The following is a 27,687-nucleotide window of genomic DNA, read 5'->3' as shown; positions in this document are numbered from 1 at the left end:
ATGCAACTTGATACAAGTATTGCAACATGGCTTACAGCATTTTCATGGAAGATTTTTATGCCCTTTATTTCTACCAGCATGGCCACTTTCACCTTTATATGGAAAACTCCCAAAATATATCTGTATGAAGATAATTTTAAAACATGAGATTTATGTTGCTATAAAGGAGAAATCCTTTATAACCACATAAAACCGTTGTCACCAGAAATTTCAGTCTAAGTTTTACATGAAAGGGAACATATTTTATCTTTAATGCCTCGTTAAACTTTCTGGAAACGGCAGTATTCTAAACTATTCTAGGTGAATGACTACACATGTCTGTATTCCTTCTGAAAAGTTCAAATATCATCAGTGAAAAAAAGCTAAACAAATCATTTGTTCTAATAATTAAAGCTGTGGTATTTTTTCTTCTATTTAATTTTGCCTTTATGCATAGATAATTGCTTTAATATGTGGACTATGTCTCACCTGTAGTTTTTTGAGCAAAATAGCCTAAACCACCATTCCTAGGCTAAAATGATACCCACACTGTTTCAAAGGTGACTTTGTATTTAAAGCCAAATTCCTTGTGTGTGTTTATGTCCACACTTGTGTGCACAGATTATGTGTTCACATGTGTGATTGCACGTGTTTCTGGTTGCATGTGTGTAGGTGCATGTTTGTTTGTACATGCACACATATGATAAACTGCATCGTATGGTTAAGAACATGGACTCAGGAGGCAGCCTGCCAGATTATAAATCCCAGCCCTGCTACTTCCTAGTGATGTGAATTTGAGCAAGTTTTTTTTTTTTAAAGTGGTGGTACTATTTTATTTATTTATTTTTAATTTTTATTTTTTTTGGATGTACCCCATATTTCGAATTCTGTATACATTACATCATGTTCACCACCCAAACTATTTTATTTATTTATTTTTTTAATTTTTATTTTTTTCGGATGTACCTCATATTTTGAATTCTGTATACATTACATCATGTTCACCACCCGAACACTAATTATAGTGCATCCCCTCACATGTGACCCTAATCACCCCTTTTGCCCTCCCCCCCTCCCCTTCCCCAATGGTAACCACCAGTTCAAGTTTTTTCAACTTCTTCCTTCGGTGTTCTCATCCTACAGGGTTGTAAGATTTAAAAGTTTCTGTATTTAAAGTATTTTGAACACCTAATCCATAGTAAGTACTTAATAAAATACTAGCTATTACTGTTATAATCATTATCTTATATTCATTTACTCTATTTTATTCCTAGTCAAATTATTTATACAAATGCATTGGTGGGTGATTATTACATATCTATTTAATGAAGTTTAAAGATATGCCAACAGGAAATTTTGGATAGTGATAATTTAATTAGATAAATTGTGTTATATACTACATCATTGGTGACAGTAAACAATTGCAAAAAAGCAAAAAAAGTTGCATAATTTGTGGCTTACAGACTGTACATTAAGTATAGTGAAATGCATTCATTTATTCAAATGTAGGCCTATTGCACATTACACTGTGCCAGGATATAGTGCAAAAATGACACATGGTACCACATGATCCAGCATTCTCCTTGATATTTACCCAAAGGAGCTGAGAACTTATGTCCACACAAAAACTGGCACATGGATGATAGTAGCAGCTTTATTCATAATTTCCAAAACTTGGAATCAACCAAAATGTCCTTCCATAGGTGAATGGATAAATAGACAGGTATATCCAGACAATGGAGTATTATTCAGCCCTACAAAGAAATGAGCTATCAAACCATTGAAAGACATGGAACAACCTTAAATGTATATTTTTAAGTGGAAGAAGTCAATCTGAAAAGGCTAAATACTATATGATTCCAACTATATGACGTTCTGAAAAAGACAAAACTCTGGAGAAAGTAAAAAGTTCAGTGGTTTCCAGGTGTTGAGGGTGGAGGGAGGGATGAACAGGCACAGCACAGAGGATTTTTAGGGCAGTGAAACTACTCTGTATGGTAGTATAATGGTGGATACATGTCATACATTTGTCCAAACCCATAGAATGTACAACTCCAAGACTGAACCCTAATGTAAACTATGGACTCTGGGTGATTATGAAGTGTCAATGTAGGTTCATATATTGTAACAAATGTACTCCTTTGGTGGGGAAGTTGATAATGGGGGAGGCTATGCATGCATGGGGGCAGTGGGTATATGGAAAATCTCTATACCCTCCTCTTAATTTTGCTGTGAACCTAAAAGTTCTCTTAAAAATACAGTCTATTAAAGAAAAAACAAGCTAAAAATAGAACAAAGCAAAGAGTACTGTTCAAAAATTGCAAAAAATATGTACCAACATAAAATACTCCAAGAAAACGGTCTTCTAAATGTTAATGAGCATCACTACAAAAGAAAACTCCATGTTACTGTAATAAAATATTCAATTGAACTATTAAAAAAACCCAAAACATCCTGTGTCCCCAACCACTAGGAATGTATAGGTTGACTGAAGCAGAGATAGGAAAAAGTAAAATAGCTGGGTCACATCAATTGTGAAGATTGAAAATAGGTTTTCTTTTTCAGGGGGCGCCCAAACCTATAGCCATTGAACCGTGTGCTGGGAACAGAGCTGCTGTCCTGACTGTGTTTCTTTGTCTACCGCGAGGATCATCAGGTGCCCCTCCCCCTGGGCAGTCAGGTAAGCAGAATGAGGAGCCATCAGCAGTTAAGCGAAACATGTAGACTGAACAGAAGAAATAAACAATACTATCAAATAGCATAGTAATGATATTTATATGGTTCCAATTTAGAGCACAGTAAAATTTTATTAGAATACAAACTTTTACCCAAATATCTCGATTTGTGCATTGCTATAAATTCAAATTTGCCAGTGTTTCTCTTAAAAAAACATGTTGAGTCTGTGTGTGTGTTTGTACATTATATACACGTATGTATGTTCACACACACACCCCAATTTGATGTTGTAATTAAGGTGAGAAATCTCACTAGCAGGGCAGACAAGTTCTTGACCCTTTAAGGGCAGCCTCTTTTCTCCCAGTATGTGTGTCAAATAGGATGACAAATTGTAAATATGATTAGAAGTTTGCTTTGTAAATATAGAGCCAAATTAGGGAACTTACTTGCATGTTTGGACTGTTTAGAGGCATCAGAGGATGATAGCTTGATGTAACCATCTCACTATGATTAGGATATGGTCTTGCTGTCACCACCAGACAGGCGGAGCTCATGGGCCGGGGAATCCTCTCCTTTAGATGGGCATAGCCAGCCTTTCCTCTGATTGTCTTCTCCCTACATGAAAAGCATATTTTGAATTTTGGGGTAACTAAATATATCCTGTTAGTGATCCTCTCATTGCCGTGATGTTGTCCACATTGTAAACATGCTCAATGTTAAGTATAACTTGTCATTAAATCACAAATCATGCTTGTTCTCTCTTTTTACACATCTTATTTAATCTGCTTACAATTTCTAATTTTTCTGTCTCCTGACTGTTTTCTCTAAACAACTTTTAGTGAAATGGATGCTTTTTGAGGGTAAGGGTGATTTCAAATCTATCTTTTTCTTCAATTCCGCTTAAGCATAAAACACAGTGCCAGAGATCTAGCAGGTTTTCAATAACAGTAATCGATGATGAACTCTCCTCTCTGCTTATTTTATCTTTTCTTGACTCCCTAGTTAGCTGTGACCTTGCTCCTCACTTTCTTGATTTGTGTCCAACCAGACACGAAAGTGGAAGCTACAGTACTTTATCTCTTATAAACTCAAGACAGTCATGTAACAGAATTTTTCCCATATGGGGACAGAGGGTTTCCATCACCTTTAGACTTGTCATTTATGATACCTAATGATATCTTGTTGCAGGAATTTCTACCCAAAGTTCTTTTGAACGTGTTTATCCAAAGAAATAAACGCTCTCTTCACCTTCTCATACACTGAGTGAATGCCTCCCTCTTCTCCTTTCAGAACCACCAAGGTAAATAGGATGCAGTCAGGAGAATAGTTTGGCACTGGTCAGATAAGATGGGTAATTATGGGTACTGTGCCCAGCTAATGGAAGTATTGTTTTAAGGCTGGGATGATTTCCAGAACAAACACTTCACTAATGAAAACAAGCCTATGTGATACACACCGAGGTTCTTCTAGATCCTTGACAAGATGACATACTGAGAGGCAGAGTGAAGGCAACTGCCAATACTCTGTCCCTTTAACCTTTGAAATCTTTTTGGCTGATTTGAAGGAGCCAAGTAGCAGTGTGGACCATTACTTCAGCTGTGTCACTATGGATGCATTATGATTACTAATGATCATGCTATCATGGATGTGCATAGTGCCTTACTCTTTACCAAGTGTTTTCCTATTTTTCACATTTGATCCTCATGACAAGCCTGTGTGATAGGTATTATAAAACTCATTTTATAAATAAGGGAAGTGAAGCATAGAAATCTCTGTATTTCTACACTCAAGGAATAATTGGGAAAATACTAGAGTACAGAGCAAAACAACAAAAAATACTTATTGCTAACATTCCAGGTAATTTTTCCTGATGATCTACAACAGAGAGCTTAATTCTGTATAATTTGCAGCCCATGTCTTCACAAAGCCAAACATTTGGAGGAGTAATGAAAATGTCTACAGGGTTGATACAGGAAGACAAAACCTTGAGTTAACTTACCATACTTTTTATAGTGCCTGTAGATTGAACTATGTTGAATATCTGTGTGTATAATTCAGGATGAGCTGCTTCTTTATTTTAAAAAAAACTAATTTTTTCCAGCTATCTTTCTAGGAGTAGGAAGACTCTTTGATTCTACTCCTTCAAAATACAGTATTATCTGCTGTCTGCATTCTAGTTTGAAATGCACCAAAATCATACGATATTGATGAATGGATAGTAGGATGGGGAGATGGACAGATATGTCATAAAGCAAATGCCAATGGAAGAATCTACGTAGCAGGAATGCTGGTGTTCATTATAAAATTCTTTTCACTTTGCTATAGGTTTGAAATTTTTTTACAGTACGACCTGGGAAACAATAAAATAAAAACTCTTGGGCCGGCCCCATGGCCGAGTGGTTAAGTTCGCACACTCCACTTTGGTGGCCCAGGGTTTCCTGGTTCGGATTCTGGGCACGGACATGGCACCGCTCGTCAGGCCATGCTGAGGCAGTGTCTCACATGCCACAACTAGAAGGATCTACAACAAAAATATACCACTATGTAGTGGGGGAATTTGTGGGAAAAAAGCAGGAAAAAAAAAACTCTTGACTTTACTGGGAAAAAAAGTCAGTGTCTATAGAAAGAAATTTTCTAATGTTGACATTTAGACTTTCCCTAAACAAAGCAAATGCTGACACCAACATACAAACTAAATGACTCCTTTTTTTCACTCTTCATCAAGACATTTGGTGTGTATACAACCAATTAAAACTTAACATAGTATCATCCAATATTTGAGAGGAAATGCATTCCAATGATTATTTGGAAACCATATTGGCTCTTGGGAGGGAAATGTTGACTTTGGTTGTCTCATTGCTAGTGTTTAGCTTATCTCATATCTTTGCAGGAAGTCCATCTCTGTGTCTGTGCTTATCACAGCACCCTACACATAGAAAGCAGTTCATAAATTATTTTGATGATGACGATGATGTTAAGAGACCTGGGAAATGTGGTAACCTTAGGCAACCACTTCATCTATGAGCCTCAGTGAAATACAGTAAAATGAGCAATTGGACTAGAGTTCATTCACTATTTCCCACATTGCTCTCCTAGGAGCCCTGTGTTCTAAAGAGCCTCCTCCACTACTGATGCAGGGTTAGAGGTTTGGGGAGTTGAAAAGGAGGTAGAGGAGGACCTTCATGGACAGACACCTGACCCCATCTCCACTGTGTGAAGGACAGGGTGCCAGGAATCTTCTCTTGGCTCTTAGGCTATTTATGACTCTAAATGTTAGCATATCTTTTCAGTGATTAATTAGCATTAATTATTAGATTAAAAGTCCTCTTGCAGTACTTTGCATAATCTCAAAATTTTTTATCAGGCCCTTTTTTGAAATGTAGCTTCCTAAATGTCGAGGGATGCTTTTCATAATGTACCCTTCATTGCATGAATAAAAGCATTTAAGATATGGATGAGTTTGGGGATATGGAGAAGGTAGAAATGGCGGTTTTCTCTTAGAAACTGAATTTCAGCACTAACAAATAAGTGGTTCAGAAACATCTAGGTACAGTTTTGGCCATCTCTTTTCTGTAGCAGCTAGTGATTTTCTTTTTTTCAATTTAAAATAATGTCATTGTCTTTGGACTTTATTCTCTTTCCACCAGCAAGTATTTCAGCAATACTTTGCAAATAATAATTAGATATGGCCCTTTTAGTGTCTGTCTAAAATGTGTAAAGTCCTTTTGTGGCTTTCATCTTAACAGAGGTCAGAAGAAAGACAGATTCATCCTTCAGACTGCCCCATGCACTAATCTTTGTGTGTGTGTGTGTGTAATGAATTTAGGTGTTTGTGAGCAATTCTCCCTCTAGGTGGCTTAGAAGAGTAAAAGAAAATACATTAAATAGGCTTTGCAGCTTTCCTGGAGCTGGACTAATTAGGTTCCCTGCTCCCCAACCCTGTAACCTGCTGCTTCGTTCTTGTGTTTTCTGTGAGCAACCACTGCCAACCATGCCAGACTCACTTGGGTTAATGTGGGATTTCTGCCATCGGCATATGTACACTGTACAGCCACTTTCTCTGCTGACCTCAAAGTGGTTGAAAGACTGACATCCCCAAGAAAACAGGGCACATCAAGTAACCTCTGCATGACACTAAACAACCAAGCATGTCTCCAATCACCTTGGACAGCAAGGTCCCCAAACGTTTTAGAGTCACATTAAGATGAAATGTGGGCAAAGTAAATAGAGGTCGTCAAAAGCATAAATTGAAAATGATAATGATTGCTGTCACTTTTGATGGAGGGTTATGGATTTCATAGTTTATGGATTCTTACTAATAAGAAGCAGATTAACTTTTCTCACTGGATTAAAAATCCCAGTGGCCCAAATGTCCACTGCCAAAACCGAGCTCTGTGCTTCAACTAAAAGTAGACTTTTGCCCTGATCTTGCCTCATGTTTGATTGACTCTAACATTACCAAAAAGAATACTGCTGGAAAGTCTAAGGTTTTGACATTTTTTTCTTTAGGCTTAGAAGTTTTGACAGAATGACCTGGTTATTTTCAAAAATCTAGAAATAATGTGTAATGTTTAAAATGATCTTCTACTCACAGTGTCACGGATGCCTTTCCTCTTTGTAATGATGACAGGAGAGCTTTGGTTTAAATGAAAAGACATGGGAGAAACAGAACTAGTAATTCTGAGCATTGTATCAGGTGCCTTATGTACATTCATTGGCTGAACTCTCCTAATAACTCTATGAACTAGCTGTTATTATTCCACTTTTGTAGATTAAAAAAGCTCGAGAGAGATTAAATGCCTTGTCCAGGGCCAGTACAGCTGGTGAGCGAACAAACCAGAATCAAACCCAGAGCCATCTGGATCCTCAGCCCGTGAAACTCGTCCTCAACACTGTGCTTCTCTGGATAAAGATAGAGTGGTACTCCAGATAGCCCTTATCCCAAAAAGGCTTTATATCCAAAGTCAAAGAGGAAGGATCTGGAGGGTTCTGCTAAGCATTGGGCTTAAGGAGGCAAGGATACATTTATCTTTCCTAGTTTTTAACTCCAGAAATTTGGTAAAATGCAAATATGTACATGCCATGACACATCTGTCAATGAAGCTATGACTCAGTGTGTAATGGCAACAAGGGGCATGCAATTATAGGAAAAGAACTTAAGCTTATATGTGTGAGCCATGGACTTGAAGTCCCAAGTCCTGAGATCTAGATCCAGGTCTTCCAGCAACAAGCTGTGTGACCATGGGCAAGTCTTTTAGTCTCTGGGTCCTGTTTTCTCATGTACAAAATGATGGGATTGGGTTAGATTCCTGGGATGCGTTTCACTCCAACCCTGTCATGCAGTTGTGCTACAAATTATACTCAGTCATACCAGTTTGGGGTAGGAAGAGCAAATAACTTGCTTGTAAGTGGTACCATAACTTATCTTTCCAGCTGCTCAGGGCCAGCTAAGAAACTATATTTCTATATATTGCTTGTTAGTGACTAAAAATAATTAGCACCACTCATTAAATTTTAAAAAATTGTAATAATTTTATTAATAAAAGCTAATTCCCAATCTTCTCAGCATATTTGAAAGATTCAGATCGTTCCTAATGCCCACATTTTAGAGGTGAACAAAAGACATCTGTCTCATAGCACCAGTGGGAGGTCGAGATCCTTCGCGATCTCAGAGGTGGAGCACATGCCAGGTCTGCTGGATCGCAGTGCCCTACTCTTGCTTCTGAAGCCAGTTTTTTAAACCTATTGTAAAATTTTCAGAAGCCTCTGGAGTTTCCTGTCCCTTAAGAGTCTGTTTTCCTTCCATAACTCTGACACTATACCTTCACACCTGTAGGAACACACGTGTTGATCTAATCTTAGCACTCTTGTTAGAGGTGGCTGGAATAAGAAATAAAACTACTGAATTGTATCAGAATGTCATTATAAAAATCTAGCATGTTATTTAACTTTTAATCTCAAATCCAATTATTGTTTAAATCCGGCATATGTATATTCAAAAGAAGAAAGAAAAACTGGGCACTTCATGGCAAAATAAACTACAAAATTAAGCAGAGAGCCCAGGAAACAACAGAGATAAGAACAAACGTCTGAGATTATTGTTAATAAATATGACTCTGTGTCAAAAAAAAATTACCTGGTATTAAAAAGACCCTAAAATCAATAGTACAAAATGACTTTATCTTCTATCCAAAATACAGTTATTGTGAATCTTCATTTGTTATGTTTATTCATTCAAGAACTATTTAAAAGTGTCTGCTATACTGCCAGGCACTGGATATATATTAGCAAACAAAACAGAAAGGGTTTCTGCCCTCATAGATGTTACAGCCTATATGGAGATAGACATGAAACAAGTAGTCATGCAAGTAAACCCATAATTACAGATTATATTGAATGCTATGAACAACGAGTAGATAGGGCTATGAGAGAGGTAAAATAAAACTGACGTATGATCGCTAAGCTTAATATCATTCTATGGTAGTAACAAAGTGATAAACACAGTCATTAAAATGCCCTCCCTTCAGTTCTCACTTGTCATCATGTCTCTTTAGTGTTTGACTGTTGAATATTCCCCACCTTGCCTCCCAAATTTCTGGAAACATTCCCCTTCTTTGGTGTTCTGTGCCTTGATCTATCTCAAGTGCCTGCTTAGACTTTGCTTAGAGATAATGGATGTAAAGCACTTCCCTCTGTTCATTGTCTCCATCTGCCCTCTAAATACAGGTAGGCATTCCCAGAGGATTGATGGTTTGATCTTTAGCCAACTTCTCATCCTTCTCCACTCTCTCCCTTTAGAATCGTGCCCTTTCCGCTCACTTAGGGGGGGCGTCTCAGCTACCTCTTAGCTCTGTGGGTCTTCAGCCAACACCTCTCACCTGTTGAACAATAACGTCTCAACCTGGATTTGCTACTGTTTAGGTAGACAGTCATTCTTCCTTCCCTCTATCCCCTGCTGCCATGCCTGCTCCCAGACCAGCTCTTCTCTCCTGACTTTACTGCTTCTGTAATGCCCATTTCAGGGTGGGCGTTACAAGTTTGAAACCCTGGAGTTAGCTTTCCTTCTTCTCCCCTTCTCCCCTTTCACATCCAAGTAATCATGAAGCTCTTTAGATTTTACCCCTGTAGCAGAGAAGACATCTTCTTTTTGCCATTCTCACTCCCTCCATTTTTTATTCAGGTGGCTGCCTCTCACCTGGACTTCTGCCAAAGGAAGCACAATTCTTTTTTTTTTTTTTTTTTTTCTCTAAATGCTTTATTGTTTTAACTGTCATATTTAGATCTGCAGTCCATCTGGAGTTGATATTTGTATATGGTGTGAGGTAGGGGTACAAATACATTTTTCCTACGTATGGGTATTCAATCGACCCAGTGCCATTTATTTATTTTTTTTTTTTTATTAATGTTATGATGGATTACAAGCTTGTGAAATTTCAGTTGTACATTTTTGTTAGTCATGTTGTGGGTACACCACTTCCCCCTCCGTGCCCTCCCCCCACCCCCCCTTTTCCCTGGTAACCACCGATCAGATCTCCTTCTCAATATACTAATTTCCACCTATGAGTGGAGTCATATAGAGTTCGTCTTTCTCTGACTGACTTATTTCGCTTAACATAATGCCCTCGAGGTCCATCCACATTGTTGTGAATGGGCCAAGGGAAGCACAATTCTAATCATATCACTCTCTTCCTCATAAACTTTTGCTGATTCTCATTGCCTGTTGAAGTGAATCCAGACGTATACTCTAGGGTGTAAGGTGCTCCTTGACCTCTCTTCATCCTCTTTCAGGTTCAGCACCTACCTGCATAACACCACTAGCCCGCTGGGGACCCGTGGGCAATTATTTTAACCTCTTGGACCCTCAGTTTCTCCTCTCTAAAATAAGGAAGATGACTAGATAGAATGTCTTTATGATTGCTGCCAGGTCTATTATTCCACATGTATGTTTCTTCTCATGATTCCACAAGGCTACACGTGTTGTCTGTCACATTCGCTATTGTTCCTTATACCTGGAATGCCTTCTTCCTCTTAGCTGTCTGTTTTCAAAGTCCAGTTCAAATGCACATTCCTCTTCTGTGAAGCCTTTCCAGTTTCCGCCATACAAATGTGACCTCATTCCCCCTGAAATCCCATAGGATTTTCTGTTTCACTTCTATACTGCCTTCTAACATATATCAAAGTCACTGTGTACTTTTCATTACTTACTTCCCATATAGTAAGCTCTTTGAGGGCAGTGGCTGTGTCCCATTTTATCTTTGAATCTTCAGCTGCTAAGAAGTTCCTGGTACTTTGTAATTGCTTGGTAAATATTTATTGATGAATAAAATTAATTATCCTTAAATGATAGAACTTCTTTACCAAAAAATATTTGGAAAATATGTAGGTATATACTACATAAATGTAAACTTTACCTGGCACAATTTCACTTCAGGCCCATAGTCTTCAGGCCTGATGGACTGGATTTTATGTTTTTATGATTCATGTAGGTTTCAGGCTACATGTCCTCGGGACTAAAATCAAGCCCAACACTGTACCTTTTGTGAAAAACATCTATTAAAACTTAGTTGCTTAGATTTAAGGTTCAAGGAAAATCAAAATATTAATAAAAGATGCCACAAAACAATAAAGCAATTTTTATTTCCACTATAGCATGTACTAAACCTATCATAAAGTTATTCTACTTTTGTGATTTGAACTTTGATTTCTTTTTTGGATAATTTTTACAACATCATATTATTTAAGTTTGAAAGAGCACAAGTTGGTTCTACCTTTTATGACCAGAATATAACTTTGAATCTTATGGAATAAATGTCCACTTGTGAGCTATATTCAGGGTGGTTAACCTCACAAAATATAACTGGCAAGTAAAAAGTATGAATTGCTGTTGTAGTTGTTATTATTAACACATGCCATTGGTGGTGAATCTCTTCTATGCTCATTACTATTCTTTGAATTATTATCACCATATAAGGTATATATTATCACTTTTCTTTCACAGCTGAGAGAAATGAACTCATGGAAGTTGAGTAACTTGCCTGTAGCCACATAGTAAATAAGTGATGGAGCCAGAATTTAAAACAAGAAAATCTCACACTATAGCGCTCTTTAGTTTTTTTCTGGGGCTTGAGGGGAATTTATTTGGTTGTGGTCAAAAACCATTAGCTATGTGCTTTTTGGGGCAGCACAAGCTTTTTCTTTTACGACTTGGTATCACTGTGAAGTGACATGGCCATGGACCTCCCATTTGAGTTTTTAAAATTTATCTTTGTGCCATTGTTAATTGATAGAAATTGATTAATGTGTAAAGGAAACAAAGAAGAAAATAAGGACAAGAAACTTGAAGAAATAGCAAACGTGGCTAATTAAACACGCTGCAGAGATGAGTGAAATAGCCCAAAAGCAAACTCAAATACTTTCAAGATAGAACAATTAGAAACACACTCACATAAAGTGTCAGAACTTATGAACACGAAAAATGAGCTCACCAGCACTGAAAACATGGCCAACATGTTTGCTTTTTCTTCTCCCCACCTGCCACCCCTTTCAGTTATTTCTAGAATTGACTGGTAAATAATTACTGTGGTCAGAGAGAAAAATAAGAAAAAAATGAGCAACTCAACAAATCAACTTACAAAGCCAAAGGGGAGAATGAAGATTTGTTTAGAATAAACAAACTGCCTTTGAAGCAACAAAACAAGAATTTTGTGGGTATGAATAAAAAGTGAGGGCTAAACCAGCCCCTCAGTGTTTCTTATGATAGCTGGCACAATGGTGTATATAAAACTGCTGATTAGCAAGACATTTTGCTTTTAATTGGTCGTGAATTAAATAGTCCTACTTTACATGGGTTTAGGAGAATTTAGCAGAAGTCTATGTCCTGCATTTAACAAAGATGGATGGATAATTCTGCGTGTCAGAGAATTTTAGAAATTTTGGAGCTTTAGAAATTGACTTAGAAATCATCTAATTCTACCCACATTTTGCAAAAGAGATGCCTGGAAAGCTAGAGATGGGGACGGACTTGTCTAGGGTCAATGCGGTTGTAGCTGAACAGGGACCAGAACCAAGGTCTCCCGTTCTCTCCTGCAGGGAAGGACTTTACCCCTCTCTCATGTTTATTATGCCGTGTTGCAAAACCTAACCAGAAAAATAAAAATACTAATCCACTCCTTACCAGAGAGCAGAACCTTCTGCCACCAGGATCCAGAAATGGCAAACAGAAGCGAACTCCCTAGATCCAAAAAGGAAAATTAAGCAGCTTGAGAAAATATCTCTTTACTAGCAAACTGATAAAATGCTAAGAAAATGTGGGTCAAAGGCCCTGGGAATTCCTTCTTTTCACATAAACATTTTTCTGGGGACTACTTCAAAGGGTCAATGGTCCCTTATTGCTAAGGGAGTGGGAGTATATTGAAGTTTTGATAAAAATTCTCTTATACTGATAGCTGATGTAATCTCAAATCCTACCATTTACTGTAAAGTGGTGCCACAGTATCTAACAAAGGCATGTTTGAGCTTGAATATGCCTTCATTCTTAATGAGAGGGCCAGTGGAGGAACAAGCACCAGCAGCAGTAGTATTGTAAGCCTAAAAACGATAAACGTTGATTATAATTACATTAACTTTTTAAGGCCAGAATGATCTTTCTCTAAGGGCTTTTAGAGAAAGAGTTAATGGCCCTCTGAAAAGTGAGTAACTTACTTCTTTTTATCCACCTTATTATTTGCAGAGGAGCATAACCTATGTAAGTGGCACCGACATCCCTAACTGATGGGCAGCAAGTTCAGAGCCATCAAGCAGATAAAGCATTGGCAAAACTTAAGAGAGAGCTCATGCTCTCCCTTAAGAGTTGAGAGACTAAATTGGTGCATAGGACTCCAAGGCGATAGTTTGAGGAGTCCTATATGGTCCCTGGGATCATCATTTAGAAGCCTTGGAGGAATAAATGGATTCTTGCCCCATGAACCTGCTGTCTGACATAATTTGAACTGAACCTTGAAGGCCTTAAAAGTCTGGATGCAGTGGCCATACATTCGGTTCCATTTATCCAACAAGCCAGGCAAGGATCATCAAATCAATAACATGACTGTGCCATCTGCTTTCCCCTTGCTCACCATCATAATGAAAAATGACTCCTTAAGTGTTCTGTGAGGCAATTAGCTCTGAATGTAGAGCTGTAATGGGGAGAGGCCAAGTCACATTTGTATTCAAAACTTTACTGGTAAAATGGAAGGGAAACTCTTGTTCATATTAAAAGATAGATAAAATAGATAAATGGGGTAATTTGGTATTACTCTGTTTATACACAATATTATATAACTGCAGAAACACAGAGATGGGAAGGGCACTGAAGTGACATCTGGCTTATCCAACTGCTTGCAGCCACAGCTGTTGACCTTGTCCAGAATCATCTCGGACAGACAGTTTCTAAAGACTTTCCCAAAAGCCATGCCCATAACTTCCGGGACTAATTCATTCTATTTATTTAACAGTCTTCACTGCAATTTGATGCCATTCTTTTGTTCTCTTTTTTCTTGTTCTTTTCTTTCCAGAAATAGAGAACAGCTGATTGTGGTCCTTATAATAATCCATCACGTGATAGAAGTCAGTTTTGAAATCACCTCCCAGCCTGCAGTTCAGTTTCCATGCATCCTCCCCGCCCCTCCATCGTGCCTTGTAGAGCCTATGTCTTCCAGCATGGGTCCCTTCATGACTCTCAGAACGCTCTTCAACCTTCTGAAATATCATTGGCTCAAGAACCGTGAAATAGAAAGGGATCCTAGAGGTAGTTCTGTCCGTTTGGTTTGACAGACAGGGAAACTTAAGTTCACCTGAAGAGACTTCCTCAGAATCCACCGTTTATTAGGTGGCGGGTCCAGTGCTAGAACCCAGGGGGCTCTCTCTGGCTTTGCAGTAACTATTTGTTATTCAGTGTCTCACCTCTCTTAAAACCAGTTGTCCTGCCCTGCTGATTACTTTCCTACTTCCAGGTCAGTAGGACTCCTCTGAGCCTTGCTAACCTATTCTGCCATTCTGCATTTTTTACCCACTGTGGGTTTTTTGCACAAAAAAGGAAGCAGTTAATTTCAGTTTCTCTGATGTTTCAAGGTCTTTTTTTTTTTGGAGGAAGATTAGCCCCGAGCTCACTGCTGCCAGTCCTCCTCTTTTTGCAGAGGACGACTGGCCCTGAGCTAACATCCATGCCCATCTTCCTCTACTTTATCCATGGGACACCTCCCACAGCATGGCGTGCCAAGCGGTGCCATGTCCGCACCTGCGAACCCCAGGCTGCCGAAGCAGAACATGCGCACTTAACCCCCGCGCCACTGGGCCAGCCTTCAAGGTCATTTTTGAAGTTTAATCCTATCCTTCTAAACACCATTCTCATACTCTGTGACCCATTTGTGTTATCTGCAAATATGATAATTTTAGGGAGATATTAAATGCCTCACACTGCTGGATTCCAAAATGACTTGTAAAATACCACTTATTAGGGATACACCATACCTCTGTCCCTTTGCACATACTAGTCCCTCTGCCTAGACTATCCTTTAATACACACCAACACCCACACCTCCCCTTTTCCACTGAAAGAATTTCTAATTCAAGGATCACCTTCTCTGTGAAACTTGTCCCCATTTCTATTCATTCTTGTTCCACTACTTTGTTTTTTTACTTACTATTGTAAAATTTTTATTACACTGTCTCTATTCTACCCAGACAAGCTAAGAGGAGGGATTTCCCCCTTATTTATCATCATATCTCCAGGGGCTAAGTGGTGTCTAGAGCATAATAGAAACTGAATATATTGCTTACTTATTTTCCTCCTTTCTCTTACTCACCTGTCCTTATTGGCGCTAACTTCCCGGAGTCCAACTCTTGAGCTAGCTGCAAATTCATACTTTTGACTGTATTTTTTCCATGTATTTGTTATATGTACCTTACTATAAGTTATTTCTAGATCTCTCTCAGGTTTTAAAAATGAAAAAAACCTCCTTAATCTCTGGCCTATGATTTGGCTTATGAAATATAATTGAAACTTCACTGAGGGTAAAACAACTGATTCCTCCCCACTGAATAGGGCTATTGTTTCAGCCCTGTCCTGGAGACCTGTTTGTCCCAAGTCACGTTAGTGGTTTTGCAATGTGGTTTTTTTCTACATTTAATGGGTTTCTTTGGGTCTTTTGTTATTTTTTTCCATATATGACCATCTTCCTTTGATGGTTTGGTCATTCATAAGATCATTGTTTGATCATTTCTGAGACCATCCTTTTTTCCATTTCTTAAAAATGAATGTTTTAAAGCCTATTCTTTATTCTCGGGGTCTTAAGCAGGATCAGAGTCCCCCCCTCCCCCCACACTCTTCTTGATGGCCTAGGTGTGAGTCACCAGACGTCGCTTCTGCTGCTTGGACCATTCATTTACAGCCTCTTCTGATTCTTGCTTGGCTACAAAATGTATTCTTTGTTGCTGGTTTTTAGATCACAGTTGTTCGTTAAGACTGAGATTTTTCAAACACCTTGAGTCTCTCTGTGTTAAGCGTTATTTGTTATTAGTTTTTCTCTTGCAGGTAAAGACAAGTCAATGTTTTTAAACTTATCTTATGCTTAGTGCATTACAGATTATCTATTGCCCTGTATATCTCCAGTGGGTCAGTTCAGTCCTTGCATTAATGCTTTTCACTTTCCCCAACACTTCAGACTCCTCATCTTTTCCTAGGCTTCTTAGGTGACTCGAAGTCTTATTAGGACACTCCTAAGTTTTGTTTTAGCTCTTTGTGCAGCTCTTGCGTGTCCATCTGAGCTTCCCCTCCACTTCCTTTTTCCATCTGCATTAAAAGTATTTCTAAGAAATGCAAATTAAAACAATACTGAGATACCATTTCTCACCTATCATGTTGGTGAAAATTAAAAAGTATGACAACACATTGCTGGTGAGAATGCAAACTGGTACAGCCCTGCCGCAGGGGGAATTTGGCAATACCTAACAAAACTTGAACTCTTGTGACCCAGCAGTCCCACTTCTAGGAATGCACCCTCAAATATGCCTCCAGCAATGTGAAAATACATATGCGTCAGTTATTGCTTTCAGCATTGTTTGTAATCACATAATATTGGAAACAACCTAAATGACAACACATAGGGAAGGAGTAAAATAAATTATGATACGTCCACAAATGGAGTACAGTGCATCTGTTAAAATGAATGAGGAGATCTCGGTGAACTGATATGAACTTATTGTCAGGATATATTATTAAGTGAGAAACATAAAGTGCAAAAGAATATCCAGAGTATGCTATCCCTCATGTAGGAAATAGGGAAATTTAAGAAATTATAGAGATATCTACTTAGTTTTGCAAAAACTTACAAGAAAAGTACAGCAAAATCAAATGAGATTGGTTATCTACAGGAGTGAAGTGGGAATGGAGTATATAAATGAGAGAATAAGAGAGAGTAGTGGGGATGAAGAGGGAGTGATGCTTCTTTGAGAAGCCTTTTGTGTGCCTCTGACTCTTAGGAACATTGTAATGATTTCACATATGCAATAAATAAACAAAATCAGGAAGTGGGGAACCCAAATGGAATACAAACCATAAAAAATGAACCTAATGTATTACAAATGAATAAGTAACTTTACTGAGGGAATAGGGAAGAGAATAGCAACCTAAGTAACTTTGGAAAATAGTATTTGACTGTACACTGTAAAGCTAAAGGCAAAATATACGAAACACTGTACTATAGTTAGTACCTTTGTTTCTTCTGGAAACAGGGGCATGGGTTAGCAATTCTGACACTACTTTCAGTCTATGCTAGGATTGAACAAAGAAGTAAATACATTTTGGATAATGAAAGCTGAGTTTCTCACTGTCCAGGAAATAAAGATACATAGGAAGAAAGTGAGAAGGGTAGAATGAATCCTGTGGTATTGGGGTGGAATTAGAGGGATCAGGATGAACTCATTCACATCCAGGTAGATACATATAGAAATACAGATGTGTGTGTGTGGCTTAGTATACATATGTATGTTTCTTAGTTGTGTCCACTGAGGAGGCCTGGAAGCAATGATATCTTGGTAGCAACAAACACACTTAGCACCTATATCTTGGTTTCTTGACACCATTCTCCAAAAAAGGCACCAGGGCTTTTTGGGAAAATAGTTGACTCTAAGGCTAGGAAGGGAATATGCAAGTTGAGTCTAGGACATCTTATGGTTCCAGAGAGTAAGTGTTCAAAAAATTATGAAGACATGTTGAAAAGACACAGGAGCTCACCTGAAGAAAAATCCAATTGCCACAGCTGGGACAACTTGAAGAAAATAAATAACTATACTATTGGATTATAACTCAAAAAATAAATTAAATATCCATGAGTTCATATTAACATAGATATATAGTTGAAAAAATAAATAAATGGGGGAGAAGGGGCAGCTCTTCTTTACAGCAGAATTTTAGTTAGTGAATATATAAAGGATAAGGGAAACAGAAAATCACCATCAGACCAATACCACAGTAGTAATTATTGCAGGCAAGAACCATTGATGGAATCCGGAATTAATGGGAGAAAATACAGTGTAAACAGCGCATTTGCATGGCTTCAAAGTATCTTCCCACAAGACATTTACTAATTACAGAGGGGAAAATAAATTTACAGTAGAAAAGTGTAGCAGACATGACCTTATCCAAACGATCAAGGTTAATATCACCAGTAATAAAACATTTAGAAATTGTATACCCCCTGATATGTTGTACTTAAAAGAACAAAACATCACTTCTCTGGTACTCTTGTTAAGTGCATAATATCAGTGTAATCATGAGAAAAGATCAGACAAATCCAAATTGAGGAACAGTCTACAAGACAAACTGACCAGAACTCTTCAAAAGTGTGAAGCTCATGGAAGACAAAGACGGAGAAATTAACACTGATTAGTGACTAATGACTAATGACATCTACATGCAGTGAGATCCTGAATTAAATCTTGGACCAGAATAAAACATAAGTGGAAAAACTGGCAAAATTCAAATAAGGTCTGTAGATTACTCAGTAGTATTATATCAAGGCTCACTTTCCAGTTTTGATAATTATACCATGATTATGTAAAATGTGAAGGGCAAATGAGAACTCTGTACTCCTTTTAACTTTTCTGTAAGTCTCAAATTATTTCAAAGCAAAAAGTTAATAAAAAGTATTTCTCAGGCCTCTTCTGCAAATGGGTCATATTCCAAAAGTTAATTTATGGATTACAGACTATATCTTTTCATAGAAATTATATTTGCCTGGTTATATGGTTCCTGGGCCAGCCCTCAAAAGCTTACTTAAACTAGAATTTTTGTATATATGTGTGTTTCTGTTTATTTATTAATTATCTTCAGTGTATTCTAGAATATAAACAATATACTCTGGCTGTGTTCCTTAGGATTTGAACCAGGCAGACAATGCATTAAGAAGAGATAATACGTACTGAGGGTTCCCATGCATGTGAGTTCACATACACACACACACACACACACATACACACCTTTGAACATTGAGGACACAGATTTCTCTAGTTCTAAATCTGAAAATGGTTCTTGTGCAGGATCTAGCAAAGTAGGGACTGGTGGGAGAAGGGGTGAACAGCATGCTGAAAGCTCTAGGAGAAAAGAGACAAGAGGTGGTCAGAATGATCATTTTCATGGTTGCTCCCTGGCTTCTCTTGTACTTCTTGGAAGAATGATTAATCATCATCAGGATTATTGCTGCTTCTCACCCTAGGAGATGCTGCACAGAGTTGCCCAGATAGGAAGCAGCTTAGTCACAAAGCTGCTCTTGTAATTTGGAGTATGTGTCCTTGTGACTTCCAGTTTGGGGCTCAAATTTTGAAGTCAATGTTTTCTCTGTCCGTGATCTCTCCCAAGGAGCAACCACATGAGCTTTCTGTGCCTCAGTTTCAGCTGCTCAAGAGAATGGCTGTCACAGTCTTTGAAGCTCTTCCCCAGAATTCCCAAAGTGAATTTTGTAGATACCACATAGTTTATCTTAAGCCAGGCCATCTCAAACATGCCTCCAAATTGGGGGAAATCCGTCTAGCCATTATTATGTGATATGTTAACATATAAATAAAAACAAATTTTATAACTTATAGCCAAATAACAACATTAGGTATCACCACAATTTACTGAGCACCTCCCATGGACAGCCACTATCCCAAGTGCTTTATATATATAAAAAAACCATTTAATTTTCTTAATACAACCCATGGGGAAAATTATTCCTGTTTTACAACTAATGAAACCAAGCTTCGGAAAGATTATTTACTTGCCAAAAATGTTTTACTTGCCAAAGATTTTAGAGCAAGCAAGTTGTGGAGCTGATTTTAAAGCCAGATCTATATGACCCATATTCTGAGCTGCCCTATTGTGGAAGTTTCTGAGGCCCCATCTGCCAGGCCCCTCACTCACGTATAAGAGATGTTAAAAATGAGCAAATCTGATGGATGCCTCTATTCTATCCTCTGGAATTTTTCCCTTGATTCTTGAACTACGTGTTCATCTTTGTGTTGTCCATTAGGACACCTTACTCTTAAAATATTAACTTTTAAGTCGTTTGTGGATTTTTTCTCTAATTCTGCCTTCCGTTTTTAAATCTGATGGATAAATCAGAAAAGTGTAGGATTTCTATTGCAACGTGAGGAGCGATGTTAATAAAAGCTTAAAACAAGATAACACACATTTACTGAATTATTTGTACTTACAATGTGTTACCATATTTTTCGTTAAGATTTTGAAAATATTTTAAATAATCAAGCATTCAAGACCATGATGGGACTAAGAAGCTCTTTCTATTAAAAATATCCTTAAATTATGTTGACATGGACATGTTGTACTGAACAATCATAGGTGCTGGGGCTCCTAATGCAAATGTCATTTCTGTTATGGATTTTTCTCAATTTAGAAAATATATTCAGCAGGCTATGTAAATGTCCAAAATGAGCAAAGAGACACACATCCCCACCCCCAAATAAACCTGCCATTTATTGGGTATTTACTATGAGTAAGTTGCTATAATACTTGTTTTCTTATTTTTTAAATTCAATTTTGTAATAATCCTATAAATTAGATATTACTATTTATATTTTACAAGTTAGGAAAATTGAGGTTCAAAAACTTGCCAGTAGTTTACAGAGCTAATAACTGACAGCATCAGGATTTCAACCTAGTGTTTTCCTGACTGTTCAGTTTATGCCTTTAATTCCTATGCTCTAATATCTCCCTGGCAGGGAAGAATTAAATACAGGATAGAAAACTAAGGAAAAAGGCACTTACATGAAGTATGTTAAGCTCACATTTAATTTGATCTATTTTATGCTATGAAAAAATAAAAAGAGCAAAATGAAAGAAGGGATTTTAAAGAGTGATTCAGAGATCAAACATTATTTTGTCTTTTGTCCCAGAGCACTTCAGATTCAACCCAAGGCTTTACCACTGCTCATGCGCATCCCGCTCTGTCTTGTAATTGGTAAATTTACATCATGTGTGTCACCAGCAGCTTAAGAAAGGCGCAGATGTCAGTTTTAAGAAATCTTGGGAATTTCAGGCTTGCTCGGACTAATTGGTCCAATCGATAAAATGCTAATGAAAAAATAAACCCAAACCTTTACCATAGTAGCTCTGAATTCTGACCACAAAGATTGATGTAACTGCCTTTCTGAAATCCTTATATGTTGACACAATAAATAAATGTAATTTTCCTTTAAAAAAATAAGAACATATTTATCTTTTAAAAAAATTAATAGTGTTAAACTGGTAATGTAAGGATTGCCAGAAATTCTAAATGCAAATGTTAGCTGTTTTATAAAATTAAATTCTACTGTTGCATTTTCTTAGAACAATAGAATTCCAATGTTGTCACTTGTTGGTTTTAATGTCATCTTGATAACACATCTAGGAATTTCAAGCAACTAACTGCTTAAGCATTAGCATCTCTCCAATGTTGTATAATCAGAGGAAGCTTCCATTTATTTACACCATCTTTACTAGCAAAAGAATGGTAAGAGACAAGGTCACAGCCCGCTTACTGGAAGCAGCAGCCTGGCAGGCTGCTTAGGGTTCCTGGTATGCTTTTTCCTCCCTGAACTGTCCCTCTTCCCTCTCTTCCAATTTCAGTGTCATTAGCATAACAGGCTTAGACAACTAGAGTTCATCTTGTTCAGCCTCCTGTCTTGTGCAGCTTCCATCTCATATTTTTAAACATACCCACAGACTAAGACCATACAGATTCTCATGGGCATAATTTCCAGATTTTGATTTCCTTTTAGTATTTGGAATCTGGCCACCGCTTGACTTATTTTTATACAAATGTACCAGAGCTTATACATTGAATTGGTTGCTGCCCCTTCAAGGCTGTTCCCTTGGAAGGTTAAATATACTTGTTCGAGTGATAGGAATCTTAGCATTTGAGAAATGGAGAGGACTATGGGACTGAAATGCACTCCAGCTCCTGCCCTTCCTGCTCATTCAGCTTCTTCCCAAACTTCATACACAGTGTCTATTATCACCATCTTCACTTACTCCCCAGCCCACTGTAATCTGACTTCACAGCCACCTCTCTATTAAATCTCTCCTGCTGAGGTCACCAGTGACCTCCATGTCTCTTAATGGGGACAATTTAGTGAACTCCCATTTCCCTAACCCACTCATTACACTAAAAGTTATTTAGCTGTCTGCCTCCCTAACTAGACTGTGAGTCCCTGCAAGCAAGGACCATCTTTCTTTGTCACAGTGTCCTCTCTGTTCAGCATGGTGCCCCACACCACAGGCCCTCAATACTTAGCTGAATGAATGAAGGAATGAGTACATTAATAAATTTGGTCCCTCTGATTTTACACGTGTGAAAACTAAAGGTCTAAAGATGGCGTACAGTGTCCCCAAGGTCATACAGCTGGTTATTGACAGAACCAGCAGATGACTTGAGGTCTTCTAACTTCCAGGCCAATTAGTTTCATGCCATACTGACATTGCTAAAATAAGTTTTGGCTTCCTCTTTAGAACTGCTTTCAAAGCCCATAGTATATTCTCTTGAATACACATGGTGGCAAATCTTTACTCTCTTAATTGGTGGCTTTGATGTTTGGAATCATCCGAATGTTACCAGGAGCCTCTGTGATCTGGCCTCAAGCCTCCTTTCTCCATTACTACCACCTGCAGAGCCTTCACTCCGAAGAAACAGAATACTCACTGTTTCTCATACGTAGCCTGATATTCCCAACTCCAGGTCTTTGCTTAAAATGTTCCCTCTGCCAGGAATGTCCTTCTTCTTTCCCTCCCCAAAGGCCCAAATCCTACTGGTCTTGGTTCATATTCTTTCCAAAACAAGAATTTGACCTGTGAAGACAGAGGGAAGAAGGAAATGAGCATTGATTGACCTAGGGTTTTCACATATCATATATCATTTTATCTCACTAAATGGGAGCCAGAGGTGTACGGGAACTCGGTGTTCAGTAAAAAGAAAAGAGGAAGAGCCAGTGAGTGTCACAACCTATAATGCAATACAAAAATCTGTGAAGGTGTGTGTAAAGGATATTCCAGTTTTAGATATTCTAAATAAAAATGTAAAAAATAAAAGGACATTCTAGTTTTAGCCTAAAGGATTTACGGCCTCATTATGAGAACATTATCAGAGTCAGGCTTCAGAGTCATTTGCTTAAAAATGTACATTGAGATGATTTGATTCTGTTTATATTTGTAGTAGCCAGGAATCCCTGACTTCTGTGGGAAAGAGCTACATGAGGGTGGTAATCAGGTGGTTTGTATATGTGTGTACATCCCCCCGCCCCCCATAGGTTTAGAGGGCTGGGGAGAGGGAGCAGCGTGCAGGGGAATTGGAATATTTCTTCTGGAAGAGGAGGCCTCTTTTCTCTTCTACTGCCTACTTCCACCCCCCTCCCCCCGCCACCCCGACCACCACCACCACCACCACAAACATCTGCCACTTCTCCCTGTAGCTCGCGGGTATTTATGTTTTATTGGTTGGTTTTCTGATTATGAAATTAATGTCTTTTCATTTTAGAAAATTTGGAAAAGAGAAACCAAAATCTTACAACTCAGAGATAACCAACAAAAGACAAACTTCCTCTCAGGACTTTAGATATATTTAGATTTCTATCTTTTTACATAAGTGGCATCATTTTTTTTATGAAGTTCTGTATTCTGCTTTTTCACTGAATGTTATATAATGAGTATTTCTCCGTGTCATTAAAAATTCTTCAGAAACATAATTTTAATGACTGTATAATATTGCATTTTATGGATGTATCATAAACTTCCTAATTATTCTCCTCTTCTTGGCTATTTATGTTGTTCCCAGGCTGCTGCTGCTGCTTCTTTTTTTTTTTTTTGGTGTTGTAAATAATGCTGTGATAAAAGGTTCTCATGTAAAACTTTTGTCCACATCTGTGATTACTTCCTTAGGATACAATGCTAGTTCTGAAACTGGTAGGTATGAACCTTTCTTTAGGTTTTCCATACGTATTGTTAAGCTGCTTTTCAGGAAAATTTTACCAATTTATATTCAGCCAACTGAGGCATTTTGAATGTCATGAAAATGACTGTAGTAAATTATGGCCACATCCCCTCCCTAATGAGTATGCCCGTGGGACATAGGGAGACAGTCAGATTCCACAATCAAGAGATTAATTGCAATTGACTAGTGACAGGCCCTTGCATTCAGCAAACCAGAAGCCTCTGCAGGGCCTAGTGGAGGAAGAGTACAGTAGAAGTCATCTGAAATTAAGACAAAGCCACCCAATGGCATATGAAGAAGCTGGTAGTAAAGTTTGTCAATACCTATCTAGTACACTTGGTAGTATGTTCTTTATTATTTATACCTCACCTGCATCCTAAAAGCTTTTGAAGTGAGAACTGGTCATCTGGGACCGTTCCTGATGGAGTCTTGCCTGAGCTCCCCAACCTGCATGACTGAGGAACCAGATTCCAAAGCAGAGATTATCATCCCCGTGCTCAGTGGGTCCTAACTGATCCATCTTTACTTGATTACTGATAATTTCATGACTATCTTTATACATCAATCAAGCTTTTATGAAAGGCAGTAAAACATTAAAATGGTTAAGAGCCCAGACTCTGAAGCCAGACTGCTTGAAGTTTAATTTCTAGCTCTACCATGTAATAGCTGTGTGATCTTGGGCAGGTTACTCAATATATCTGTGCCTTAGTTTTCTCATCTATAAATTAAGGATAATAATAGTCCGTTCCTTTAGAATTGCCGTGAACAGTAAATGGGTTAATACATGTAAAGTTCTAAGAACTTAGTACTCAGGGCTGTACTGTTTAAGAGTCTCCTGTTTTTATTTCAAGTTGTTAAGAATTAACTTCAATAGACAAACTAATGTAGATAATAAAAATATTTTAAAGCAATTGCTTGAACTATGGATAAAAAGGAAAACTTTTTTTGAACTAGGTTCCCGAGAATATTCTGGTTCTGTCTTTGAAAAGTTTCTTATGACAGCTATAAACTTAGTAAACTTTTGCATCTCAGAAATACTTGAAAGTGGTATCTTATACTAGAGACAAAGATCATTAGCATTGCCATCCTGTCTGATACTTTTCCCTCTCATATGAAAGAACTGATATACTTTATCATCAGACATTAAAACAGTCTAGCCCTCTATTCTGTCTAAGGCAAGGAATTTCGTAAATTAACACTTAAAAACCAGAGAACTTTCCCATAATCTCACAACCCAGATACAACAATGACAAAGAAACAAAAGACATATTTCCTTTCAGAAAATTGTTTTAACCATACCCTTTCTCCTGGGTTCGTCTGGACAAATCTCACTGAGGTTATCAGTGTGTGTTTAGAATTTGACAGTTCCAGCCCTGGAAAGCTTTGGTCAGATTCTTCATATGTGTATTGGACTTCTAACAATGAATCGTTTGAAATCCAATTCCACTCAATGATCTTGGTGAATAAGTGAGCTAAATGAAAAAGCATCCAAGTAAAGGAACTGTTCAAAGAGTCAGGAACTGCTTCACCAGCAGAAATTGGGCCATGGGCTTGAGAATCCATAAACACTGGACCATCATGGATAATTGAAAGTCATAATCTTCCAAAGAGATTTAATTGAATATTTGTAAATCTGTATGAAAATAAACTGAGTCAACTAAATAAGAATAAACACAGCTAAGCTAAACAGTATAAATCTTTTAAAAAAGAACCCTAATTAAAAAGATATATTGCACTTCCTGGATTTTGCCATTCTGATTGTTTTCAATATTATGCCACTGGGAAAATACAACTGTTTTTAATCAAATAATTTAAACTCTCATGCTGGGGCTTAAGGGTGGGTTCTCCCATTTTTCTCTTGCTACTTGTTTTGGGGATAAAGCAGTGAAAGTTATTCAGACACCAATCAGATTTATCATCCTGTGCCTTTTGATGACATCCATCTGTTTATCTAAGAAGCCATTAAAGACTTATTGAGTTACAGCACTATGGAGAAAATTGGGTTATCATCTACGGTTAAATCCAATTCTTGCATCTGCCATCTTTTCAGCTTATGTGGTATATTCTGAAATTACCCTGACTTGCAGACCTGCACTACAAGAATACATTTGCTTCATAGCCTTTTTATGTCATTTCTAGAGAATTTTTAATGCATGAGCAATTTGTGGTTCAGGAAAATGTTGACAGAAAGATGTCAGTGCTTTCTCTTGTTAAAAGTTCAAAAGCCTAATAGGGCCTGTGCAAGCTTAAAAGTCTTATTCAAAATTGGGTACTGTTCAATTCCAAGGTTTCTGTTTAGACGAGCCTCTTAAAAGAAAATTTGACTCTAGGTCATAAAGGTAGAATTGTGTTAATCAGAAGATAATGATAAATTAATATCAAGTCAAAATTCAAATGGACAAAAAAAAGTGGGAGCTCATCACAAATGGTGTTAGATAAATACCAGCAGGTAAACTGATAAGACACAAAGGACCCAATCTTCCTAGGGAATGACTAGGTAGGAGTTCAGTGCTTATCTCACAAGTCAAGCAGCTTAAGCACTACTAAAAGTCATGTTTTCTGAGCTGGCTGAAGAGGCAGTGGACTGTGTGGAGAAAACTAATTGAAATAAAGTGAATATTTGCAGTTTCCTGGAGATACTGTTATATCCTGACTGTAGGAGCTCCAGAGAAAGAGCAACTGTAAATCAGGCAGATGCTTCACTTTGCCAATTTTTCTAGCATTTGTCAGAGAAATAATGAAGAATCTATGAGTAAAACATTTCTTTGATTTGTTTATGTAAATCAGGCCGGAATTCTGGGAAGCCTAGATTTTCTGGGCATCTTCAAGGATTACAGCATAGCTGCTCTTCCTTAAAATCTAGCTGTACACACTATTTATTGGCCATTTAAGGAGATCCTTCCGATCGTATTTCATGGCGTCCTTCATTATTTTCCTTGTTGTAAGATAAGTACCCTGAAATGGGAGACAATAACTATAAACAGCTGAGCATAATCAATTGAGACCTACATGCCGGATATGACTCGTTTCGGAAAGATATTCCTTTGTCTGTCTGCCTGTTTTCTTGTCTGTGACCTTCATACAGCTCTGTCTGTGCTGTCATCAGAGAAGCTGTTTCTGTAAGTCACTGGTGATGACACGATGAGGGAAAGCTATTGCCAAGCCACCAGGAACCAGGACCTAGACCCCAGAGTAGCAAATATGAGGCAGAAGAGTCTCCTGGGAGTATTTCCTGTAAATTCATCCAAAAGGTGAATTTGAGTAGGACTGAAAAAGCTCTTGTTCAGAGTGAGAAGTTGTGTTCTTTAGGATTTTAAGAGCTATGTCCTTTCTCTCTTCACCACCCTAGTCCACCCATAATATACCTCCCCTAACTTGCTCAGGTCTGAAATTCTGTGCCATAAGGTAGTTCCTAGTTAGTGAAAAGGAGGAATGAGGGCCCTTTGGGCGAGAAGGAGAAAACACATTGTTGTTCCAAAGCTTTTGTCTGGGATCCACTCTATTGATTGTCTTCTAGGTAAACATTTGACTTTCA

General features: G+C 37.9%; 1 protein-coding gene across 2 annotated transcripts in view; it reads left to right on the top strand.

The window, feature by feature from the left end:
• Window positions 1–27,687, top strand: part of ATRNL1 (attractin like 1) — a 737,371-nt gene that overhangs the window by 636,212 nt on the left and 73,472 nt on the right. For both annotated transcript variants that reach the window (XM_014849275.3, XM_070482616.1), the window contains exon 28: window positions 2,545–2,659. In XM_014849275.3, coding sequence (XP_014704761.2) covers window positions 2,545–2,659 — 115 coding nt within the window. The remainder of the gene's footprint in view (window positions 1–2,544; window positions 2,660–27,687) is intronic.

The sequence above is a fragment of the Equus asinus genome, chromosome 2, assembly GCF_041296235.1.
Source record: "Equus asinus isolate D_3611 breed Donkey chromosome 2, EquAss-T2T_v2, whole genome shotgun sequence".
In the NCBI taxonomy this organism is placed as follows: domain Eukaryota; kingdom Metazoa; phylum Chordata; class Mammalia; order Perissodactyla; family Equidae; genus Equus; species Equus asinus.
This window is presented reverse-complemented; position numbering and strand designations above follow the sequence as displayed.